At 47.1% G+C, this 21,901-nt stretch overlaps 1 protein-coding gene across 2 annotated transcripts in view; it reads right to left on the bottom strand.

The window, feature by feature from the left end:
* ARMH4 (armadillo like helical domain containing 4) overlaps nt 1-21,901 on the bottom strand; it is a 227,159-nt gene that overhangs the window by 88,449 nt on the left and 116,809 nt on the right. For both annotated transcript variants that reach the window (XM_062205053.1, XM_062205054.1), the window contains exon 5: nt 9,384-9,641. In XM_062205053.1, the coding sequence (XP_062061037.1) occupies nt 9,384-9,641 (258 nt within the window). The remainder of the gene's footprint in view (nt 1-9,383; nt 9,642-21,901) is intronic.

Here is a 21,901-nt window from a genome sequence, read left to right as displayed (position 1 = left end):
TCCCAAATTGGTGGCAGGAACCATAGTACTTGGGCAACCATGTGTTGCCTCCCAGGCAAAGGAGCAGGAAGTTGAATCAGAAGCAGAGGCAGGGGGCCAACGCCGTGGCTCATTTGGTTAATCCTCCGCCTGCAGCGCCAGCATCCCATATGGGTGCCAGTTCTAGTCCCAGCTGCTTCTCTTCCAGTCCAGCTCTCTGCTGTGGCCTGGGAAGGCAGTGGAGGATGGCCCAAGTGCTTGAGCCCCTGCACCAGCATGGGAGACTGAGAGGAAGTACCTGGTTCCTGGCTTCAGATCAGCGCAGTTCCGACAGTAGCAGCCATTTGGGGGGTGAACCAACGGAAGGAAGACCTTTCTCTCTGTCTCTCTCTCTCTCACTCTCTAACTCTACCTGTCAAATAAATAAAATAAAATAATAAAAATAAAAAGCAGCAGCAGAGGCAGGACTCAATCCCAGGCACTCTGATATGGGATGTGAATATCCCAAGTAGTTTAATCCACTGTGCCACGATGTCTGCCACTTATTCAAGTTGTTTTTTTATCTTTATTTGAAAGGCAGAGTGACAGAGAGGGAGAGATAAACCCACCCTTTTAATTCCATGTCGATAAATGTTTAAACTCATTTTGTATTTTTACTTTGTGCTATCAACTCTTTGAATATTAAAAACAGCTTTGCCTTCCTAAGGCCAGCTTGAGAGTTCTCTCAGGAGATCATACAGAACCTAAGACTGCAGAATTGCTGCTGTGACCGCTCCAAGTGCAGACACCCAGCTGGTCCCAAGGTTGCTACTTTAACAACAAGCCTAACTTCCTTTCCTTGGCACGGCAACCTGCCCAGGGAGGCTTTCCTCCTAAGGGAGAGTGCTGTGTGCTCTGGACACCCAGACTGTGCACACGGGAAGCTGTGGCTGCCCCTGCACGGCAGCAACCCTCACGGAGCTCTATGGTACATGTTTCCCTCCTTCATCCTGGGGACTTAGAATCGACTTCACACTCATTTTATCACAAGAAACCCTAGGGGAAGGGAAGGGAAGCTGCTGTGTCCCTTAGCTGACTTGGGCAAAGTCAATGGCGTTTGTGTTCATGATTTGAAATCTGCCTCTGACTCTTGGAAATGAAAAATTCCTAAAGGCTCAGTGTGTCTGCCTGAGGTTCTTGAGGAAAAGGCCTACAAATGGCTGCTTTCGAAAGAAACTTAGCATGAGGCCAGGCATTGTGGCAATGGTAAAGACACCCACATCTCACATCGAAGTGCCCGGTTCAAGAACCAGCTCCTTGGTTTCCAATCCAGCTTCCTAGAAATGCACACCCTGGGAGGTAGTAGGTGATGGATCAAGCATGTGTGTCTCCAGCACCCTCATGGGAGACCTAGGTGGAGTTCTGGGATCCTGGCTTTGGCTTGACTCAGTCCTGGATGTCACAAGTATTTAAGGAGTGAACCAGTAGATGGAAGTGCGCTCGCTCGCTCGCTCTGTGTGTGTGTGTCTTTAAAATAAAAAAAAATTTTAAAAAGAAAAAATTCAGCACAACTCACAAAATCATCCATACGACCAATTCTTTCCTCTTTTCCAAACACAGCAAAATGCCCTCTGAAGGGTCCTCAAAGGGCTCAGAGACAGTATGTTTTATGAAAAGTCATGCATAGATTTCAAAAAGTTTGGCACCAAATTAACTTCATCTTTTAAGTCCATTTCTCCATAAGCGTCTTTAAGAATCCTCATATACCCGGAAGGCAAACACGTATTTGGCTGTAATCAGTAAGCAGACCTGCCCTGCAGAAGCTCCTGAGGTTAAGGTGAATGAGTGAAAGGGAACACCTGATGTCCTTTGTAGGCGAGCATGGGATTTCCTGGAGGCTTGGCTAACTCTCCTTCTGACTTCTGGTCCTAACGGATCTCTGTGTTTGCACCCTCAGCACACACCTGCAGGCACCATTGGGAACAAGCAGCGGGAAGACAGTCCACTCATTTTTGTGTATTTAACCTGTTTATAACCTACCTCATGCTAAAAAGAGGATTTAGGGCTTCTAACAAAAATACTACAATACACCAGGATTAAAAATAAGCAAGTGGGGAACTCAGGAAATATGTGCACTTAAAAGCCACTACAATCCTGCATGTGTTGAATCTTTTGCCACAGGCAAATAAAGAGATTTTCTTTCCCCTAGAATTCTCCATTGACCACTGATCTGCACGTCCCCAATGAGCTCCAGTGGAAATCTCTGTGAAGAAACAGCATCGTGGACTTGAACGGCATGCTCCCACTGCTGCTGTGTGCTCACGCTCACGAGTCAGGGAGAGCCAGGGACCACTGCTTCCACTTCCGACTCTGACACCAGACGTCTTGTCTACATTGAGCGAGCAAGGGCTGCGCCCACGCCATCTGCTTCTTCCGTCTAGGTGTGACTGCTATGTGACTCTGAAAAGCTGGGTGTTTTAAAGACACACGAGCCCAATAAACCAAAGATCATTAAAAATCATATGAGTCTTCACCGGTGGGATTTCCATTCACAGGATACAGAGACACTCGCACAATTCTCTTTTTCTGTTTCCCTACATAAACAGAAGCTGCCTTCCCCTAACCAAAGAGCAAAGCAGTAGATTCAGCCTGGGACAACTGTGCTCACAGGGTAGGATCCGGGCATCCGTGTTCTTACAGCTCTCTGAATGACTGCAATGTGCAGCCAGGACTGAGGGGCACTGGTCCGGGTGGCTTTGGCCAATCAGACATGTCCTCTACACTGGACCCAACTCCCCTCTCCAACTCCATGCATAGATGAGCTTTTAGTCTCTGTTAGCCCTGGCAGATTCCTGAGCCACCTTTTAAGCCACCACTTAACACATCACACATCAAAATACACTGACATTTGTGGCAATGAGGAGTCCTTCGAAATCTCACACTTCCCACTGTCTCATGAGAAGCATCTTCTCCATGCTGCCACAGTCTGCGCTGTATTTTAAGTACCCAGTCCCAGCTACATGCTCAGTGTTGTAAAGGAACCAGAAGCCAATGCCAGTGTGCTTTCAGGCTGAGGGTCTGACCTTCCCACAGTCAGCTGTTCCACTTCTTTTCGTTTGTTTGGTTTTTGTTGTTGTTGTTGTTGTTGTTGTTGTTGTTGTTTGACAGGCAGAGTTAGTGAGAGAGAGAGACAGAGTGAAAGGTCTTCCTTCCGTTGGTTCACCCCCCAAATGGCCACTATGGCCGGCGTGCTGCACTAATCCAAAGCCAGGACCCAGGTGCTTCCTCCTGGTCTCCCATGTGGGTGCAGGGCCCAAGCACTTGGGCCATCCTCCACTGCCTTCCTGGGCCACAGCAGAGAGCTGGACTGGAAGAGGAGCAACCGAGACAGAACCAGCACCCCAACCAGGACTAGAACCCGGGGTGCTGGCACCACAGGCGGAGGATCAGCCTAGTAGGCCGTGACGCCGGCCGCTGCTCCACTTCTGTAAGGCCCACTGACCTCACATGGGCCACAGCACATCCCTGTTCCCGCACATTCAAAACACTTTTGTCTAATGTTCCTTTCCCTTTTGTTTTGCTACAATGCCAGCTAACGAACCTGATAAATGACTCCCTTATGGAGCATAATAGATGATAATATCTTAATGAGTTAATCTATCCAGTTAGCACTTCTGCGCTGTTCTAAGTCCTTCTGTTGTAAGCTCAAGGAAGGCTCTAATTCTGGGAAGCAGGCAGCACATCAGAAGAGAGGGTGGTGTAACTCAGGGGCCATGCTCCCCAGAAGCTGCAACTCACAGGTAGTTGGCCCCTCAAAGCAAGCCCCAGTTATCAGTGGTGACTTGGTCCTTGCAGTACAATTGCTCAGCCACAGACCTCAAATCTTTGTTCCACGAGAGGTCATCTCCATGGGTCAGCCTCTCTATTTCCCCATCACATAGTAAGTGCTCAGCTAAAGTCTGGTGATTGAAGTTCAATCATGTACTATTCCATAGACCTTTTAAAGACCCCTGGATGGGCGCTGGTTTGAGTCCCAGCTGCTCCTCTTCCAATCCAGCTCTCTGCTATGGCCTGGGAAAGCAGTAGAAGATGGCCCAAGTCCTTGGGCCCCTGCACCCGTGTGGGAGACCCGGAAGGAGCTCCTGGCTCCTGGCTTCAGATGGGCACGGCTCCGGCCATTGTGGCCAGCTGGGGAGTAAAGCAATGGATGGAGAACCTTTCTCTTTGTGTCTCCCTCTCACTGTGTGTTAACTCTACATCAAATAAATAAATAAAATCTAAAAAATAAAGACCCCTGGTATATGTGGATCTTAAACATATTTGCACCAAAATAAACCTATCTTTTAACTGCATTTTCCCACAAAGTTGTTGACTATTTTTGGGTTTAAAATAAAGTTGCTGCCGGCGCCGCGGCTCACTAGGCTAATCCTCCGCCTTGCGGCGCCGGCACACCGGGTTCTAGTCCCGGTCGGGGCACCGATCCTGTCCCGGTTGCCCCTCTTCCAGGCCAGCTCTCTGCTGTGGCCAGGGAGTGCAGTGGAGGATGGCCCAAGTCCTTGGGCCCTGCACCCCATGGGAGACCAGGAGAAGCACCTGGCTCCTGCCATCGGATCAGCGCGGTGCGCCGGCCGCAGCGCGCTACCGCGGCGGCCATTGGAGGGTGAACCAACGGCAAAAGGAAGACCTTTCTCTCTGTCTCTCTCTCACTATCCACTCTGCCTGTCAAAAATAAAAAAAATAAAAAATAAAAAAAAATAAAGTTGCTAACAGGATGGGTCATGGGATTCTTAAAGAACAGACAACAGGAAAACACAAGATGTGATGAGTGATGGGCACAGTGATTGACATGCATCCCAACAACCAAGGGATCTCATTGCCATTGCCAATGATCGCTTAGAAACAGGCAGGTGTCCTAACCCCAACCAATTAGGGACAAGATGAATTCCACCAGGAATCGTTGGAAAGGCCTTCTCTCTCGTAAGTGAGCAGCACAGTGAGAAAACAGCTGTCTTCTCTCTCTAGACAATGCCTTGTCTGGATGTGGCCCCTGAAACTGCTGCAGCCATTGCCGCCAGGAGGAAGGCAGCCTGAGGGCAAGGTCATTGCCACACACCACAGTGCAGCAAGATTTAAAAAAAAAAGAAAACATTGGGTCACTGATAACCACTGAGCTGCAGAGTCAACAGACACAGGAGCTTCATCTCTGGACTTCTTGGGGTTTTTTGTTTTTGTTTTTAGATTTTTATTTCTTTTGAAAGGCAGAGTTAGAGAGATAGAAAACGAATCATCTGCTGGCTCATACACCAAATGGCCGCAACAGCCTCTCTGGCCAGCAGCCAGGACCCCCTTCCGGGTCTCCCACGTGGGTGCAGGGGCCTAGGGACTTGAGCCATCTTCCACTGTTTTCCCAGGCCATAGCAGAGAGCTGGATTGGAAGTGAAGCAGCTGGGACTGGAACTGCTGCCCATATGGGATGCCAGCACTGCAGGCTATGCCATCTCACTGGACGCTGGACTTCTTGTTTTAAGATAAAATACATCTCTTTACTCTGTAAACCTATTTGTTGGAGTTCCTATTTCCAATAATTGATGGCAACCTAACAGATACAGAAACTAAAGGGGAAAGAGTCACCAGGTAACGATTATATCAGAAGTGTGTCTGAACGTTGAGATGGATATGTTGATTCAACTTTGGTCCTATTGATTTTATACTTTAAAATGAATAGCTGAGTGATTTACTATAGAAAGGGGTTACGATACGGGTTTGAGTCACAATGTCTGCTCTCCTGGGACATGCATTTGGCGCAGCAGTTAAGATGCACATAGAAAACCTGCGTCCCACATCACAGGGCCTACATGTGAGGTCCAGCTATGTTTCTATTACCCACTTCCTGCTAATGTGCACCCTAGGAGACAGAAGACAATGGCTCAGGTACTTAGATCCCTGCCACCCACGTGGGAGAGCCAGATTGAGTTCCCAGCTCACAGCTTCCACGTGGCCCAGCCCCAGCTATGGCAAGCATTTGGGATTTGGAGAATGAACCTGTAGATGATATGTCTATGTCTGTCTGTCTGTCTCTCTCTCTCTCTCTCTCTCTCCCTTCTGTCCTCCCTCTCTCAAATAAGTAAAAAATTTCAATGTCTGTTCTCTGTACAGGTTCTTGCAAATAAATCTAAAAATGAACCTATTAGCTCTAAGAAGACACGGATTCTGCCTATGTGAACCTCCTCTATGCTCTTAGCACCTCACCTGTCAGTCAGTCCACCTCAGTCACCACGTGGAGCTTTCATTCCTGCGACACAAAGACAACTCCGCAGCCACACTGTCCCGCAGCAGGATCAAGACACTGAGCTCCCTCCCACCAAAGCAACGAGTGTGTAACAGTGCCAAAAGCAGACGCTCAGAGAACCCGAAGCCACGCCTGCCTTGCCTGAGTTAAGGCATCTGCTCTCTGCTCTTCTCCTTCCCAGGAAACGAGACCACAGTCTATTCCGAGTCGGCATTATTTTTAATCAATCCCAACTACCCACCTCAATCTGTTCATTTAGAAAATGTTATGTGGGTTTTAGCATTTGCCTTGGAATATCATTCATATTATAAAAAAGGATATGATCATCTGCAAATAAAATAACTTGGTCAAAAATAGGAAGGCAGCAGATGGCCAATTAAAGTATTATTATATTAAATAAGATTATTTTTAAAGGGTTTCAACGTTGGCATTTTTATTGCTTCATTAAGGAAAAAAACCATACTACATTTTACCATGTCCATGCTCTACCTACAGCCACCATGCAGCTCTGCCTGCAAACTGACACAGCTCAGGAAGTCCCTGGGGGAATCTGTATTACTTTCCCATTGCTATTGGAACCACTCGCCATGAATACAGTGGCTTAAAACACCAAAATGTAAAACCGTACAGCTCTGGAGGTCAAAAGTCTGAAATGGGTCCCATTGGCTAAAATCCATGCTGACAGGGCTGTGCTCCTTCGAGGCCCTGCGGGAGAATCTTTATTTCTCTGATTCTCTGCCAGCAGTTCTTGGTTCAGGGCCACATCACCCTGACCTCCACTGCCATCATCACTTCCACTTCTCTGACTCTAGCCCTGCAATCTCCCTCTTACAAGAACCTTTGAGATTACCCTGGGCATTCAGATAATGGGGCCTCCCCACCCCATCCCAAGATCTTTCACTAATCATATCAGCAAACCATATCCAGGGTCCAGAGAGTAGGACAATAGCTAGGGGAGTCACTGTTCTATCTACTACGAAATCCGTCACAAAGAACAGAGGTTTCCTACTGTTTCACCTAACCTGCAAGTATTTAAGAAACTGTTCAATTAATACTGAACCAAAAGTTCTTACTGATTTTGTGATACTGTAAGACACTCCTGTCCCTCCAGAATAGGTTGGTAGGTGCATCAAATTATAAACCCAGACACCACTCAGTCTTCCCATAGTGGGGAAAAAGGACAACTTCAAAGAGCTGTCCCTTGCTTTGGTTTCCAGGAAAGCTACAACGCTAACATCACATTGATAAAATGAATTCACTGGGAAAAGAAGTGGCAAGGAAAAGGTAAGAGACACCTGGGGAAACAGTACATTTTGAGAAAAAAGTAATATTAAAAAGGAGGGTGCTGGTACTGTGGTGCAGAAGGTTAAGCTGCCACTTGCCATGCAGGCATCCCATATCTGGAGTGTCAGTTCAAGTCCCAGCTACTCTGCTTCCAATACAGCTCCCTGCTAATGTGCTTGCGAAGCAGCAGACCATGGCTCAAGTACCTGAGTCCCTACCACCCTCATGGAAGACGTGGATGGGCTTGCTGGCTCCTGGCTTCAGTCTCATCCAGCCCCAGCAGTCGCTACTATATGGGAAGTGAACCAATGGATGGAAGATCTCTCTCTGTGTATGTGTCTCCCTCTCTGTCACTCCATCTTCCAAATTAAAAAAAAAAAAAGACTATTTCATTGTACATGATACTCCCATAATATAAAATCACCACCTAAGAGTTTTTGTCTTTGTTCTAATCTGCTTTATATTAAGTGCTGCTTGTATTTTGTATTTTATTTCAAACATCTCTGTGTAGAACAGGAATATTTCAGACCCAATATTTGTTGACTTATTCACAGATCAATGTTTAGATTATTTTGTGTTTGTTAATGAGATCTTCATACCCTTTATAAGATTTTATCAGTTTCATTTGATATGCTTTTAAAATGCTTATCACCAAACCATGCTGAGTTTGTCCAGAAAGTAATTCAGCAAATACCGATGCATATTAGTAACACCGTGTGCCTGTCTTCTGCATGGAAGTCCATCCTTATTATCCTCTTTCTGTATCAGATGCCTAGCCACAGGAAAGCCCAGCTGTACTTCAAATACAACCTTGATGCCAACCTACAGCCTAGTAATCCCAGAATTGTGCAAGGAAGTCCTATCTAAAACTATGTAGTATTTGCATGGAACCTACAGATATCCCTCCATGTGCTTTAACTCATCTCTTGATTACTTCTATAATACCTGATATGCTGCAAATGTTATCACACTGTGTTGTTAAGGGAATAATAACAACAAAAATCTACATGTTCGCTACAGATGCAATCTTCCTAAGCTTAATTAGAATTTCTTTTTAATATTTTCAATCTGCAAGTGGTTGAATCGGTGGATGCAGAACCCATGATGCAGAGAACTGAGTCAATGACGCTAAGCTAACAACAGCCACAACGAGGGCATCAACAGGCCCAGCGTCAAAGATGAAGGATTTCAGAGGCAGGCTTTCTTTGGAGAAGAGGTCACTTTAGCTCAGGTCAAGAGAGTAGGGCCTGGAGAGTCCCTTAGCACTGAATAGGGTCTCTTCCAACACAGGAGAGGGACAGGAAGAGGCATGTCAAGCCCAGTGCATCCTGGGAGTGACTCCTACAAACATGGGCCATGCACAAAAGAAAGCATAGGACTATCTCAGCACTCAGACTGCTGGAATGGGACCGTGTTTGCCAATGAACAGGAAAGTCCCGGGACTGCCGAATGCTCATCCGGAAGTGAGGGCGGAGCTTCCTCTAACGAATGATTCTACAAGGATACTGTGGCAGGTGCTTTCATGTTCTAACTCCGGTGTATCGGTGCTGCTTGTTCAGTGGGCCGGTGACACACATGCCCTCCCCATTTGGAAGCCTCCTAAAGCCTGAGACTGGAAGGGAAAATGGGATTCCTTCCCAAAGCCAAGTAACCAAGCTCGTGATGAGCAGCTGGAGACGAGGGCCCGGCTATCAGGATGATAAACAGGAACTCATCAAAGAAATAACTGACAACTTTCTCCCAGATGAACACCCATACACAGAAACTCCATTCCGTTCCACGATAAATGCCAGTGAGACAGAGGTCACCTTGGCAGAGGGAGAGCAGGGGAAGGGAGACGCACATGACCTACCCAGGCCTTGGTTCTGCTGCTCCCACTCGATGGCATCTGGCATTTGGTAGGTGGCTCCCTCCAAAGGGCCCACGTTGTCCTGCGCGAAGCCCGGTTCCTGGGACGTTACGCCAGGGACAGTAAACCCTGGCAGCTCAGTGTCACCATCCAAGCTCTCATCCAGGGCGTCTGCGTCTTTATCTTCGTCGTCTTCTTCCTCATCTTCCTCTTCTTCTTCATCTTCATCTTCATCCTCTTCATCTTCATCTTCATCTGCCTCTAGGAAAAAAAAAAAAAAGGAAAACATGAACACAGATAGTGAGTTGCATACTCAAACACAGGAATCTTTGAAACGATGCTAACGCCACAAAATAATTATGCTTGGCCTTTTAAAATAAATTTTTATAACCAAAGTCACACAATATGAGTTTTCCAAGGTAATGCACTCACAGGAATATCAGATAAATATCATGTATTATGTTTATTGGGAGTCAAAATACAAGTAATACTGTTATTAAAGTCATATCTGCATTTGCAAGGGCAGAAAACATCCCCTTTGGTGCCAGCACTCTGGTAGTGTGCAATAAGCTGCAGCTTATACCACCAGCATCCCGTATGAGAGTGCCAGTTCAAATCCTGGCTGCTCCATTTCTGATCAAGCTCCTTGCTAATGTACCTGGAAAGGCAGCAGAGGATGACTCAAATACTTGGGTACCTGCTATCCATGTGGGAGACCTAGACAGAGCTCTTGGCACCTGGATTTGGCCTGGCCCAGACCTCGCTATTGTAGCCATTTAGGGAATTAACCAAAGGATAGAAGATCTAAGATTTTCTCTCTCTCTCTCTCTCTCTCTCTCTCTCTCTCTCTCTCTCTCTCCCCCTCTCTCCCTCCCTCCCTCCCTCCCTCCTTCCTCTTTCTCTCTCTTCGCCTTTCAAGTAAATAAAACATCTCCTTCCTCTTTTCTAGGGGCCATTAAACATTTATTGGCGCCTGTTCTCCCTGGGAGGAGTGACAGAAGAAATCAGCAACAACCGCATCAGAATTCCCAGTCCAAGTCTACAAGGGAAAGGGGACACTTCCCAAGGACAGCGGAAAAGCAAGGCCTGAAGAAATGCCCATCTCCACCCCCGCGGGAGTTAACGCTCACACTCTGCCATTTTCAATGCTTCAAGCACGATGACTCAAAGGCACCGCAGAGCACCAATGTCATTTTATTTCACCAGTTTTGATTCTCCAGGAACACTTCAAGCCCCACCCCCACCAGGAATGCCCCTCTGAGGTCCCTCTGAGTGCCCCATCAAAGGCCTTGGTTCTCAACACAGCAGTTCCTGAATTAGGGAACTCTGCCTGCAGGTGGAAATGAGAAGTGAGGAGGGACACTAAAGTCACTCAAGAATTCCAAGACTCTCCTTTTCTACCTTTAAACGTCTTCTCCACACCTACCCCTTCCCTTCTAGTACTCAGAGGGTTTTCTTTTTAACTTAAAAAAATTAGTTCTCATCTTTTTGCGTTCTATGTCCTTTAACCTTGTAGAATTTAGTACCTGTCACTATTCCAAAGTCCAATGAATATTCAATAAGCACCTAACAGGTGTTGTGCCAGGCACGAAGGATGCAGCAATAGTGTCTCCTCCTTCATGGAGCCGATATGCCACTCATACAGCAAACACCTAGATACACCAACAGAAAGATAACCTTAAACTCTGATTACAGCTGTCAAGAAGACAGAAAATGCCAGGCACTGTTATTTTAGATGGGGAGATTAAGTAAAGCCTTTCTGATAAAGTTTGAGCAGAAACCATTAAAAAAAAAAAATCAATTCACTTGTTTAATTTAGGTCAGTATCCACCAGCAGAGAGAACAGCAAGAGCAAAAGCCTGGATGCAGGTGCATGCCTGCTGTGTTCACACAACGGCAAAGATGACTGGGCGGGAGGGGGGAGGGGCAGGGAGAATACCGGAAATGAGACAGGAGGAAGTAGGCGGGGGCAGATTTGACTCTGGCCCTAAGGTGGGGAGTGGGCTTTATCAGAGCAAGACGCGAAGCAGGAAGGCATACCAGGAGGCTGTTTGAAATCTTGGGACAGGTGACAGTGCCTTGGAATAGGGCGTTGCCCAGGGCAGGGGGAGAGATGACCAGAGCTGGGATGTAAATTGAACACAGAGTTCTGCTGATAATTAGGATGTGAGATGCAAGAGGAAGAGCCCACATGACTGAAAACGGGAGCTAAGGACAAAGAGAAGAACCAGGAATTTTACTTGTGATAGCCACGCCTATGACGACATCCCAACGCTGGAAGCTAGAAATACAAAGCTGTGAGTCAATGGAGGGCATTAGTGATCTTGACAACAGTATTCCCTGCAATGACAGGGACAAAAGTCAGGCTGGAGTGGTGCAAAATGATTATAAAAGAAGAAGTAGATGCACAGAGAGGTTTTTTGCCCTACCAGTTGGGATGCCTGCTTGGGTTTGAGTTCCAGTACTGCCAATTCCAGTTTCCTGCTACACCCTGGGAGGCAGCCAGTGATGTTTAAGTACTTCGGTACATGCCACCTATGTAGGAGACTTAAACTGATTCCCTGGCTCCCAGCTTTGGCCTGGTCCAGCCCTGGCTATTGAAGACATTTGGGAAGTGAACCAGCAGATGAAAAATCTGTGTATGTGTGTGTATGTATGTATGTATGTATCTATCTATCTATCTATCCAGTTCACAAATAAAACAAATAAGCATTTAAAAAAACAAATGGATACAGCAAATGTAGTAAATTCGTACAGAAATTTGGCTTTTAAAGAGAACAGGGATATTAGGGCATAGCTAAAGGAAGATAGGAGGTAAAGGATAGGCTCTTAAAATAGGAGACCCTAGGGGCCAGTGCTGTGGCATAGTGGGTAAAGCCACCACCTGCAGTGCCAGCATCCCATATGCTGCCGGTTCGAGTTCCGGCTGCTCCTCTTCCAATCCAGCTCTGTGCTATGGCCTGGGAAAGCAGTAGAAGATGACCCAAGTCCTTGGGCCCCTGCACCCATGTGGGAGACCTGGAAGAAGCTCCTGGTTTCAGATCGGCACAGCTCTGGCCTTGCACACGATTGGGTAGTGAACCAGCGGATGAAAGACCTCTCTCTCTCTCAGCCTCTCCTTCTCTCTGTGTGTAATTCTTTCAAATAAATAAATAAATCTTTAAAAAAAAGAAAACAGGAGACCCTAGAACTTGCCCTACAGTGATGGGCAAGACCACTTAGAGAGGGGCACTGATGACGCGGGAGGGGAGGAGAAGTTGCCAGAGCAGTATCCTGAGACGCCGCGTCCCTGGAGCCTCACAAGCTCACATATCACAGCCACGCGACTCGGGACAAGAGTTCTGCCACGTCTCAGCTTCCTCACCTGGAAAACTAGAATCCGTCCCACCTCGGGAGCTGCTGTGAGGATCACTTCAGTGGACATACAAGGTACTCAGCACCCAGCCCAGCACAGCGTGGACACTGTCCGAGGTTGGCATCCAGGGCAGGGCTGCCTCAGGGATACCCTCCACTGCAATAGGAGAGGCACGGACACAAGCACAGGTACAGAAAGAAGCGTGGTAAAGGGGCCAGCGCTGTGCTGAGGCAGGCTAAGCCTCCGCTTGAGGCACCTGCATCTAATACGGGCAATGGTTTGTGCTCCACTTCTGATCCAGCTCCCTGAGGATGGCCTGGGAAAAGCAGTGGAAAATGGTCCAAGTACTGGGGTCCCTGCACCCACGTGGGAGACCCAGAAGAAGTCCCTGGCTCTTGGCTTTGGATCGGTTCTGCTCCAGCTGTTGCAGCCATTTGGGGGGTGAACCAGCAGATGGAAGACCTCGTTCTGCGTCTCTCCCTCTCTCTGTCTGCAACTGTACCTCTCAAATAAATCTTAAAAAAAAAAAACAGGTGTGATGGGAGTATGTGAAAATTACTTTCATATTTCTTTTCTTTTTTAAAGATTTATTTACCTATTTATTTGAAAAACAAAGTTACAAAGAGGGAGAGGTAGAGGAAACAGCGAGGTCTTCCATCTGCTGGCTCTCCAAATGGCCGCAACAACTGGAGCTGGGCCCATCCAAAGCCAGGAGCCAGGAGCTTCCTCCAGGTCTCCCATGTGGGTGCAGGGGCCCAAGGCCTTGGGCCATCCTCTACTGCTGTCCCAGGCCATTGCAGAGAGAAATGGAGCAACAGGGACTCAAATCAGTGCCCATATGGGATGCCGGCACTGCAGACAATGGCTTTACCCAGTACACCACAGCACCAGCCCTTCATATTTCTTTTTTATTTTCTCAAATCAACAATGGAAAGGGAAACAGAACTGGTGGTGGTTTGGAGGCGAGAGGACAAAGCATGAAAAAGTCACCTGGGAGAGTGGGTGAGTGAATTCTCAGGGGAAATGCGGTAGGAGTGCCAGGCAGCCCTGCGGCCCACTCGAGATGGAACATCATAAATTTAAAGTGAGACCCACTGAGATGGCTTCCTCCAGCTACACTGAGTGCTTGTGTGCAGGCACGGGGCGGGGTGGGGGCGAGAAGTGAGGCACAGAGAGATTAGCCAGCAGTGAACCTTCCTGGCAGGGCCACAGAGTGTGGGGGATGAAGAGCGGGCCAGGAAGGGTGTTGACTGAGTGGAAGGAGTTAATTCCAGAGAGGAGCGAGGACTCCAGTAAGAGAGAGGTGGCGGAAGAGGCTGGAGAGAGGAAAAGCGATGGTGACTGGATTATGTCAAGAGCTCTCAGGGACCATCGAGACTATCTAGGGCTCTGTTGAACTTCTCCCTGCAGACAGGACTAGCCCGAGGCTAAACAGAACACATCTTCATTTTCTAAAAAAGATTTATTTATTCATTTAGGCAGAGCTACAGACAGAGAGAAGGAAAGACAGAGAGAGGTCTTCCGTCGGCTTGTTCACTCCCCAGATGGCTGCAATGGCCAAAGTTGGGCCAATCCAAAGCCAGGAGCCAGGAGCTTCCTCCTGGTCTCCCATGCAGGTGCAGGGGCCCAAGCACTTGGGCCATCTTCCACTGCTTTCCCAGACACATTAGCAGGGAGCTAGATTCAAAGTGGAGCAGCTGGGACTTGAACTGGCACCCGTATGGAATGCCAGCACTGAAGACAGAGGCTTAGCCTACTATGCCACAGTGCTGGCCCCAGCATCTTCATTTTTGAAGCATCATGAGATCATTGCTCATTCCCTTTCATCCCCACAAAGCCGGAAGGCTTCTATGGTTGGAATAATTGTGACAACAATGACACTGACCCTCTAACATCACTGTACTCTGACCATTGCCACCACCATGGAACACTTCAACGTGGTCCTCACCACCTTCAGGGGACAAAACCTCCGTGAAGCACAGAACCATAAACCATGGACAGGATCTCATCTTATTCCATCCTTCTGTTCCAATGAGAGGGCTGTGCCTAAGCAAGCCTGGGCCAGCAAGAAGCTGGTGGCCATCGTGATGTGACTTGGAGGTCACTGTGAGGGTGAGCACCTCTCATAGCCGCTCCCCAACTCACCCACCTTCATTCTCTCCCTCTGTGCCCTGAAATGCCCAACCAAGACAACAGAATCAAGGAAAACTCTCTCCAGAAACATCCTGTTGAGCAGCACACAATTTATAATGCTGGAAAGCAAGAAGGGTCTGATTTACACATGGGGGGAAAGAGGAAGGCCTCTGGTACTTCCTGCCTCATCCCTCAGCACAGAGCAACTCCTCGGCTGGTTGTCACTTCCACTGTCTGAGAACTCGCACAGCAAGTCTGAGTGTGAGCTGTGGAGAACACAAGTGCCAATAACTGCAGGGAAGACGGGAAGAAGATGGGTCTGAAGGAGTGGAATCTCTGTGAGTCTAGCCTTATTCTTGCACTCTCCTTCTTCTGTCAGCTGTAATCACTTTGTAGTTTGTCAAGCACTTTAGTTGTATGTCACTTGTACCCTATTGCAAGTATCAACGAAACCATCATCACAAATCAGTAGCCAAAAAATATATTATCATCTTTCCTAAGGTAAGATAATGTATTTTACAAAAGCTTGACCCAGAAATGGGAAAACTATTGAATAAAGAAAGGACAGTCTTGTCCCCTGCTGTATCACGAGTGACAAGCATAGTGCTTGGCCACCAACCATGTTCAGTAAGTATTTGTTAAGTGAATGAAGGGAAGGGCAGGTACATGGGTGGATGGATGGATGAACAATGAGACAGGGGTGGGCACTGTGGCTCAGCAGTTAAGCCACTGTTTGCAATGCCCACATCCCAGATCAGAGCGCTGGGAGTTGAGTCCTGCCTCTGCCCCCGATCTAGTTTCCTCCTAATGAGCACCCCAGGAGGCAGCAGGTGACAACTCAAGTACTTGGGTCCCTGCCACCCATGTGACAGACCTGGATGGAGTTCTGGGCTCCTGGCTTCATCCTGGTGCAGCCTTGGTTTTGCAAGCATTTGGGGAATGAACCTGTAACTGGGGGAATCTCTCCTTTTGTCTGTCTGTCTCTATCTTTCCCGCTATCTGTGTGTGTGTGTGTGAGTGAGACTCTGTCTTTCAAATATGTGAAAATAAGTACAAACATTTTTAAATTATACAGATGCATGTCTTTCCATCCAGAGTTAAGGAAACATAACATTTAATGAACAGGTAGTAAGACAATCCTCTAAATAATGCATCTTGCAACAAGCAAAAGGGCAACACGGTAGAACCCACAGGTGCAAAATGAACCGAAGGCCTGTGTCTCGCCTTCTACTCATAAAACGGAAGACAAAGCACCTGTATTTCAGTATTTCACTCTCTCAACTAGTGACACCCAAAAGAGAGAATATTGTCATGGACATCTCTGCACACAAGGACAATGTCACGCCATAAAAGCTTAGCAAACAAAACCAGGCTGGAAACAGTAACAGAGGCCCTGATCCAAAGGCCTAGGACAAAAGAACTTACTCAATTCACATCATCAGATCACCATGTGTAACAGACACACCTCAGACAGCAGCGCCCAGGGACGGTGCCCCAAGACGTGGCGTTCTACCTGTCTGGAGAGTCCCTGAGAAAACTCTAGCCTGGGAAGGTTAAGTTCAGAGCGCTCACCCTGGGAAGGGCATCCTCATAATTGAGGCTTCCTCCCACCCCACCCCCACCCTAGGACAGCCACTGGCAACTGCTGACAGCCAGCGGCAGCAGCAGCAACACTGGCAGCTACCCAGGCAGCCAGGATGGTTCCTGAGTAGCCATCTCTCTCTCCCGACAGCCAAAACCCTGCCTTCAAACTGCTCTGTCCCCACGCCCAGACACAATACAAGTTATGGAAAATTCCCTTTTCACTCTTGGGGAATCAGAGTTCCCTGGCAGGCCCACTAAATCCAGATGCACAGGCAGGCACAGAACAAGGGGCCTGCCATGGAGCTAAGGGAACCGGTCAAGCATCCTGACCAAGATCAAGTCACTTAATCTGACGCTGTCACTAGCATGTCCACTCTCAAGAACAGGGCACGGTTCAGTTTCTGACTACTATGCTTAAGGAGAACTGAAATAGTCAAAATTCAAACTATCAGGGCCAGCGCTGTGGCGTAGCGGGTAAAGCCACCACCTGCAGTGCCAGTATCCCATATGGGTGCCGTTCAAGTCCCGGCTGCTCCACTTCCGATCCAGCTCTCTGCTAAGGCCTGGGAAAGCATTGAAAGATGGCACAAGTCCTTGGGCCCCTGTATTCACATGGCAGACCCAGAAGAAGCTCTTGGTTCCTGGCTTCGGATCAGCGCCACTCTAGCCATTGCAGCCATCTGGGGAGTGAGCCAGCAGATGAAAAACCTCTCTCTCTCTCTCTCTCTCTCTCTCCCTCTGCCTCTGCCTCTGCCTCTCTCTAACTCTGCCTTTCAAATAAATAAATAAATAAAAGCTTAAAAAAATTCAAACTATCAAACATGAAATCAAAATGTCAGGTAGGAGTGCAGTGTCACATGGCTCAGTGATGCCTGGTGGTATTTAGTGGTTTGTCCAAACAGAGAATGTACTATTGTGAGCAGCAGTGAGAAAGCAATGTGTCTCAACATTCCCTCTCTAAGCCAGCTTTATCTGCTGGCCACTCTGTGACAGAATCTCTCAGCAGCTGCTTCGTCACCCACCACCATGCTCTGTACTCTCGCAGGGCTCTTCTGAGGAGCGCACAATGCTTTTACAAGCACTAGCCTTCATCTGACATTATTAGCTTCGTAAGCTTCATTTAACTTACAGGCTACTTAGCTGGTGAAGTAAACACCCTGGATGCTCAAATATCATAGCAGGACCTAAAATGAGTTTGTTCAGAGCCAGAATGTTTGCCTCTCCAAGACAAGCTTTCATTGCAAACGTTTCTGGAGGAGGGGGAGGAGGAGGGGAGACAAAGGGAGAGGGAAGGGGAGGAGAAGAAGGAGAAGGAGAGAGAGAGAGAGCCTTCCACCTACTGGTTCACTCCCCAAATGGCCACAATGGCCAGACTATGCCAGGCCAAAGCCAGGAGCCCAAACTCCATCCAGGTCTCCCACATGGGTGGCAGGTGCCCAAGCACTTGGGCCATCTTCCAATGCTTTTCCCAAGTGCATTACCAAGGAGCTGGATCAGAAAAGGAGCAGCCAGCACTCAAACCGGCACCCACATGAGATGCTGGCATCGCAGGCAGTGGCTCAGCCTACTACGTCACAACATCAGTCCCCATTAAACTATTTTTTTAAAAGATGGCAATTGAGACACCTGCTCCCCTTATCAGAACATTCAGGCTCACTGCCCTCTGGCTCTTGCTAATGCAGACCCTGAGAGGCGGCCGTGATGGCTCAAGAAGCTGGGTCCCTGCCACTCATATGGAAGACCTGAACTGCATGCCCAGCTCCTGGCTCCAGCCTTTCAGGCATTCAGGGGGTGAACCAGCAGATGGATGCTCTTCTTCTGTTTCTCTCTTTCTCTCTCTCTCACCCACTTTCTCTCCCTGTCAACAAAATAAATAAGAGGTTTTTTTTTAATGGTTCATGAAAATGGAATTTAAAGATAAATTTACATTAGTGTAAAAACACTTGAAATCCATGCAGTTTTTTTCAAAATATATATTTTCCATGAACTGCTGGAAGACCCTGTATGGGTCTTTGTCCCTTGCCTCTGAAGGTAATGGCTCTGGATTATTCCAGTGGAGTCATTCTCAAAGGAGAAACATTTGTTGCCATGGGTTTTCCTGCGACCTCCTTGCCAATATCACCAAAAACCTTTGTAGCAAAATTACTTACATACACAAGAGTGACTGAAAGGTGCTGCTTTCATTCCCAGATTTTTTTTTTTAACTTGGGCATCAATATTGGGCACGAAACTTAAAAGCCAGAAAAGATTCGACTTGTCCTGAGAAAGTGAAGCGTTTGTCCAGCAGATGGCTCCCCAGGACCAGGAGGCGCCGAGGAACCCCACAAGTTTCTGAGCTTGTCACCGCAAAAGCCAGTGCCTGTCAGCTTAGGCCCGCTGAGTTTACAGCACGTCACTACACTTCTAGAATCTGAGCTCTTCCTGCAAAGTAATTTACACTTTAACTAGGTACTATTAGCTATGCACAAAATATAGGCATGTATTTATGTGTTAAGAAGCTTAATAAGAAATATGGCCCCTGTATCTGATTATTAATATAATTTATTATTATGTTTCATAATGAAACGAACCACAAAGGACTCCTCATGCAACTTGAGATGCATCCATAGCGCTGCATCTATCTGTATACTACTTTAACCTCCTCCTTCTTCTTAATGGCACGAAATTACAGAATGCTATCTTGTGGCACCTTTTTCTCCCACTCAAAATGAAATATTATATTTCCTATATCTTGTACAAAACACCAGTTTGCTAATTTTCATTGATTTATGGTATCCCACCATATGTCACAATTTATCCTTGTGTCAACAAATATTTGGGTTATTTACTTGTTGCTTTTTTTTTGCTGTTATGAATAATGCTGCTTGAACATTCTTTTTTTGTTTTTAAAGATTTTTTTTTTAATTTATTTGAAAGAGTTACAGACAAAGGCAGAAACAGAGAGAGTGAAAGAGGTCTTCTATCCACTGGTTTACTCCCCAAATGGCCACAACAGCGGGGCTGAGCTGATCTGAAGCTAGGAGCCACGAGCTTCTTCCAGGTCTCCTATGTGGGTGCAGGGGCCCAAGGTCTTGGGCCATCCTCTGCTGCTTTCCCAGGTGCATTAGCAGGGAGCTTGATTGGAAGTGGAGCAGCCAGGACTCGAACTGGAACCCATATGGGATGCCAGCGCTACAGGCCTGGGCTTTAACCCACCGTGCCACAGCACCAGCCCCTTGAACATTCTTATATGAGGATATTCTCGAAAGTTCATGGAAAATAGAATTAAAAGCTATGTTTATCTGAGGCAGGTGTTGTGGCACAATGAGTTAAGCTACTGCTTGGGACACCTACATCCCACATTGGAGCGCCTGGTTCAAGTCCTAGCTACTCCACTTCTGATCTGGCTTCTGCTAATGCGGCTGGTAAGGTCAGATAGAGTTGCTGGCTCCTGGCTTCTGTATGGCCCAGCCCTGGCTGTTGCGGCCATTTGGGAAGTAAACCAATGGTTGGAAGATCTCTTTCTCTGTGGGGTGTGTGTGTGTGTGTGTGTGTGTCCCTCTCTGTCACTCTGCCTTTCAAATATATTTTTTAAAAATATGCTAATTTTGGTGCAAAAACTTTCTGAAATCCATGCTTGGGTTCTTCCTAATAGAACTTTCCATGACCATGTGATGACTCCACATGTATGATGATCTCTATCTGATCCGCCCACATTTCTGTGGGTTATATTCTTGAAAGTGGATTGCCAGGTCAAAAGGGACACAAGTGTCAGAGCCAGCTGCTGTCTGTGATACTGGCATCCCCTATGAGCACCAATTCGAGTCCTGGCCTCTCCACTCCCTACCCAGCTCCCTGATAATGTACCTGGGAAAGCAGCAGAAGATGGCCCAAATGCTTGGGCCCCTTCTCCCATGTGGGAGACCTGGAAGAAGCTCCTGGCTTTGCCACTGCAGACACTTGGGGAGTCTCAGTCTCTCTCAGACTCTCTCTTTCTTTCTCTCTCTCTCTCTCCCTCCCTCCCTCCCTAGCTCTGACTTTTAAATAAACAAATAAATCTGGGGCTGGCACTGTGGCATAGTGGGTAAAGCCGCTGCCTGCAGTGCTGGCATCCCATATAGGTACTGGTTTGAGTCCCGGCTGCTCCACTTTCAATCCAGCTCTCTGCTGTGGCCTGGGAAAGCAGTAGAAGATGACCCAAGTCCTAGGGCCCCGGCACCTGTGTGGGAGACCAGGAAGAAGCTCCTGGCTTCAGATCAGTGCAGCTCTGGCCTTTGCAGCCATCTGGGGAATGAACCAGCAGATGGAAGACTGTCTCTCTCTCTCTCTGCCTCACTCTACCTTTCAAATAAATAAATAATCTTTTAAAAAAAATCTTTTAAACACACACACACGTGTCCAGCATTGCAGATAAGTCTAGATAAATCTCCTTAGCTTCCCAGTCTCATCATTTAGCACTGCTCTGAATCGGCTGTGTATACAATGATGTGCAACTTGCATTTCACCGGTTACTAATGAGGTTATTACTAACTTGGCAATCTCTGAAACACCTACTCCTGTCTTGAGGGTCATTTTCCTATGGCATTTTGGGGAATTCTTTCTATCCGGACAGTCATCCCTTATCAATTACAGGGACTACAAATACTTTCTCTAGTTTCAGTATTTGTATTTTCATTTTCTTTATAGTATATTTTATAATACTTTTTAGTTTTGACATAGTTTATCAATATTTTATAGATAACAATTTGTGTGTCATATCTAAAAAATCTTTTATCATGAGGTCAGAAAATTTTCTGTAATTTTATCCAAATTATGAAGTTTTGCCTTGCACATGTTTTTATTTTTTATTTCTTTTTTGAATATTTATTTGTGCAAGGCAGAGAAAAGAGGGTAAGAGATCTTCCATCCACTGGTTCTCTCTCCAAATGCTTGTTTCCAATCCAGCTTCCTGCGAATGCATCCTGGAAGGAAGCAAATGACAGCCCAAGAACTTGGGTCCCTATCACCTGCACTGGAAATGTGGATGGAGCTTCTGGCTGCAGCCTGGTCCAGCCCTGGCTACCGTGGAAATTTGGAGAGTGAGCCAGCAGATGGAAGCACTTTCTCATTCTCAACACATGAGCAGACTATAAAGGAGAATAATATTATTACAACAATAAGTACAGAAGTGTGAGCACCCATACATATTCAAAATATCAACATCCATTCAGATCCAAAAACAAAAACAAAACTGTCAGCAAACTTTAAAAAGGGGGCAGTTCGATGGGGTTAGCCAGCCTGGGTGGCTTAAACCACTGGCACGTATTTTCTCACGGTTCTGGAAGCTACAAGGTGTTAGCCCAGTGGGTTGCCAGCGAGGCCTTTCTTCCTGGCTCACAAATGGCTGCCCCCTTGCTGTGTGCTCACATGGCCTTTCCTGTCTCAGAGACAACTCTCGTGTCTCTTCCTCTCTGTATAAGGACACCTCTCC

The sequence above is a fragment of the Lepus europaeus genome, chromosome 11, assembly GCF_033115175.1.
Source record: "Lepus europaeus isolate LE1 chromosome 11, mLepTim1.pri, whole genome shotgun sequence".
Lineage (NCBI taxonomy): Eukaryota > Metazoa > Chordata > Mammalia > Lagomorpha > Leporidae > Lepus > Lepus europaeus.
Note: the sequence above shows the minus strand (reverse complement) of the source record. Positions and strands in the feature narration are given on the sequence as shown.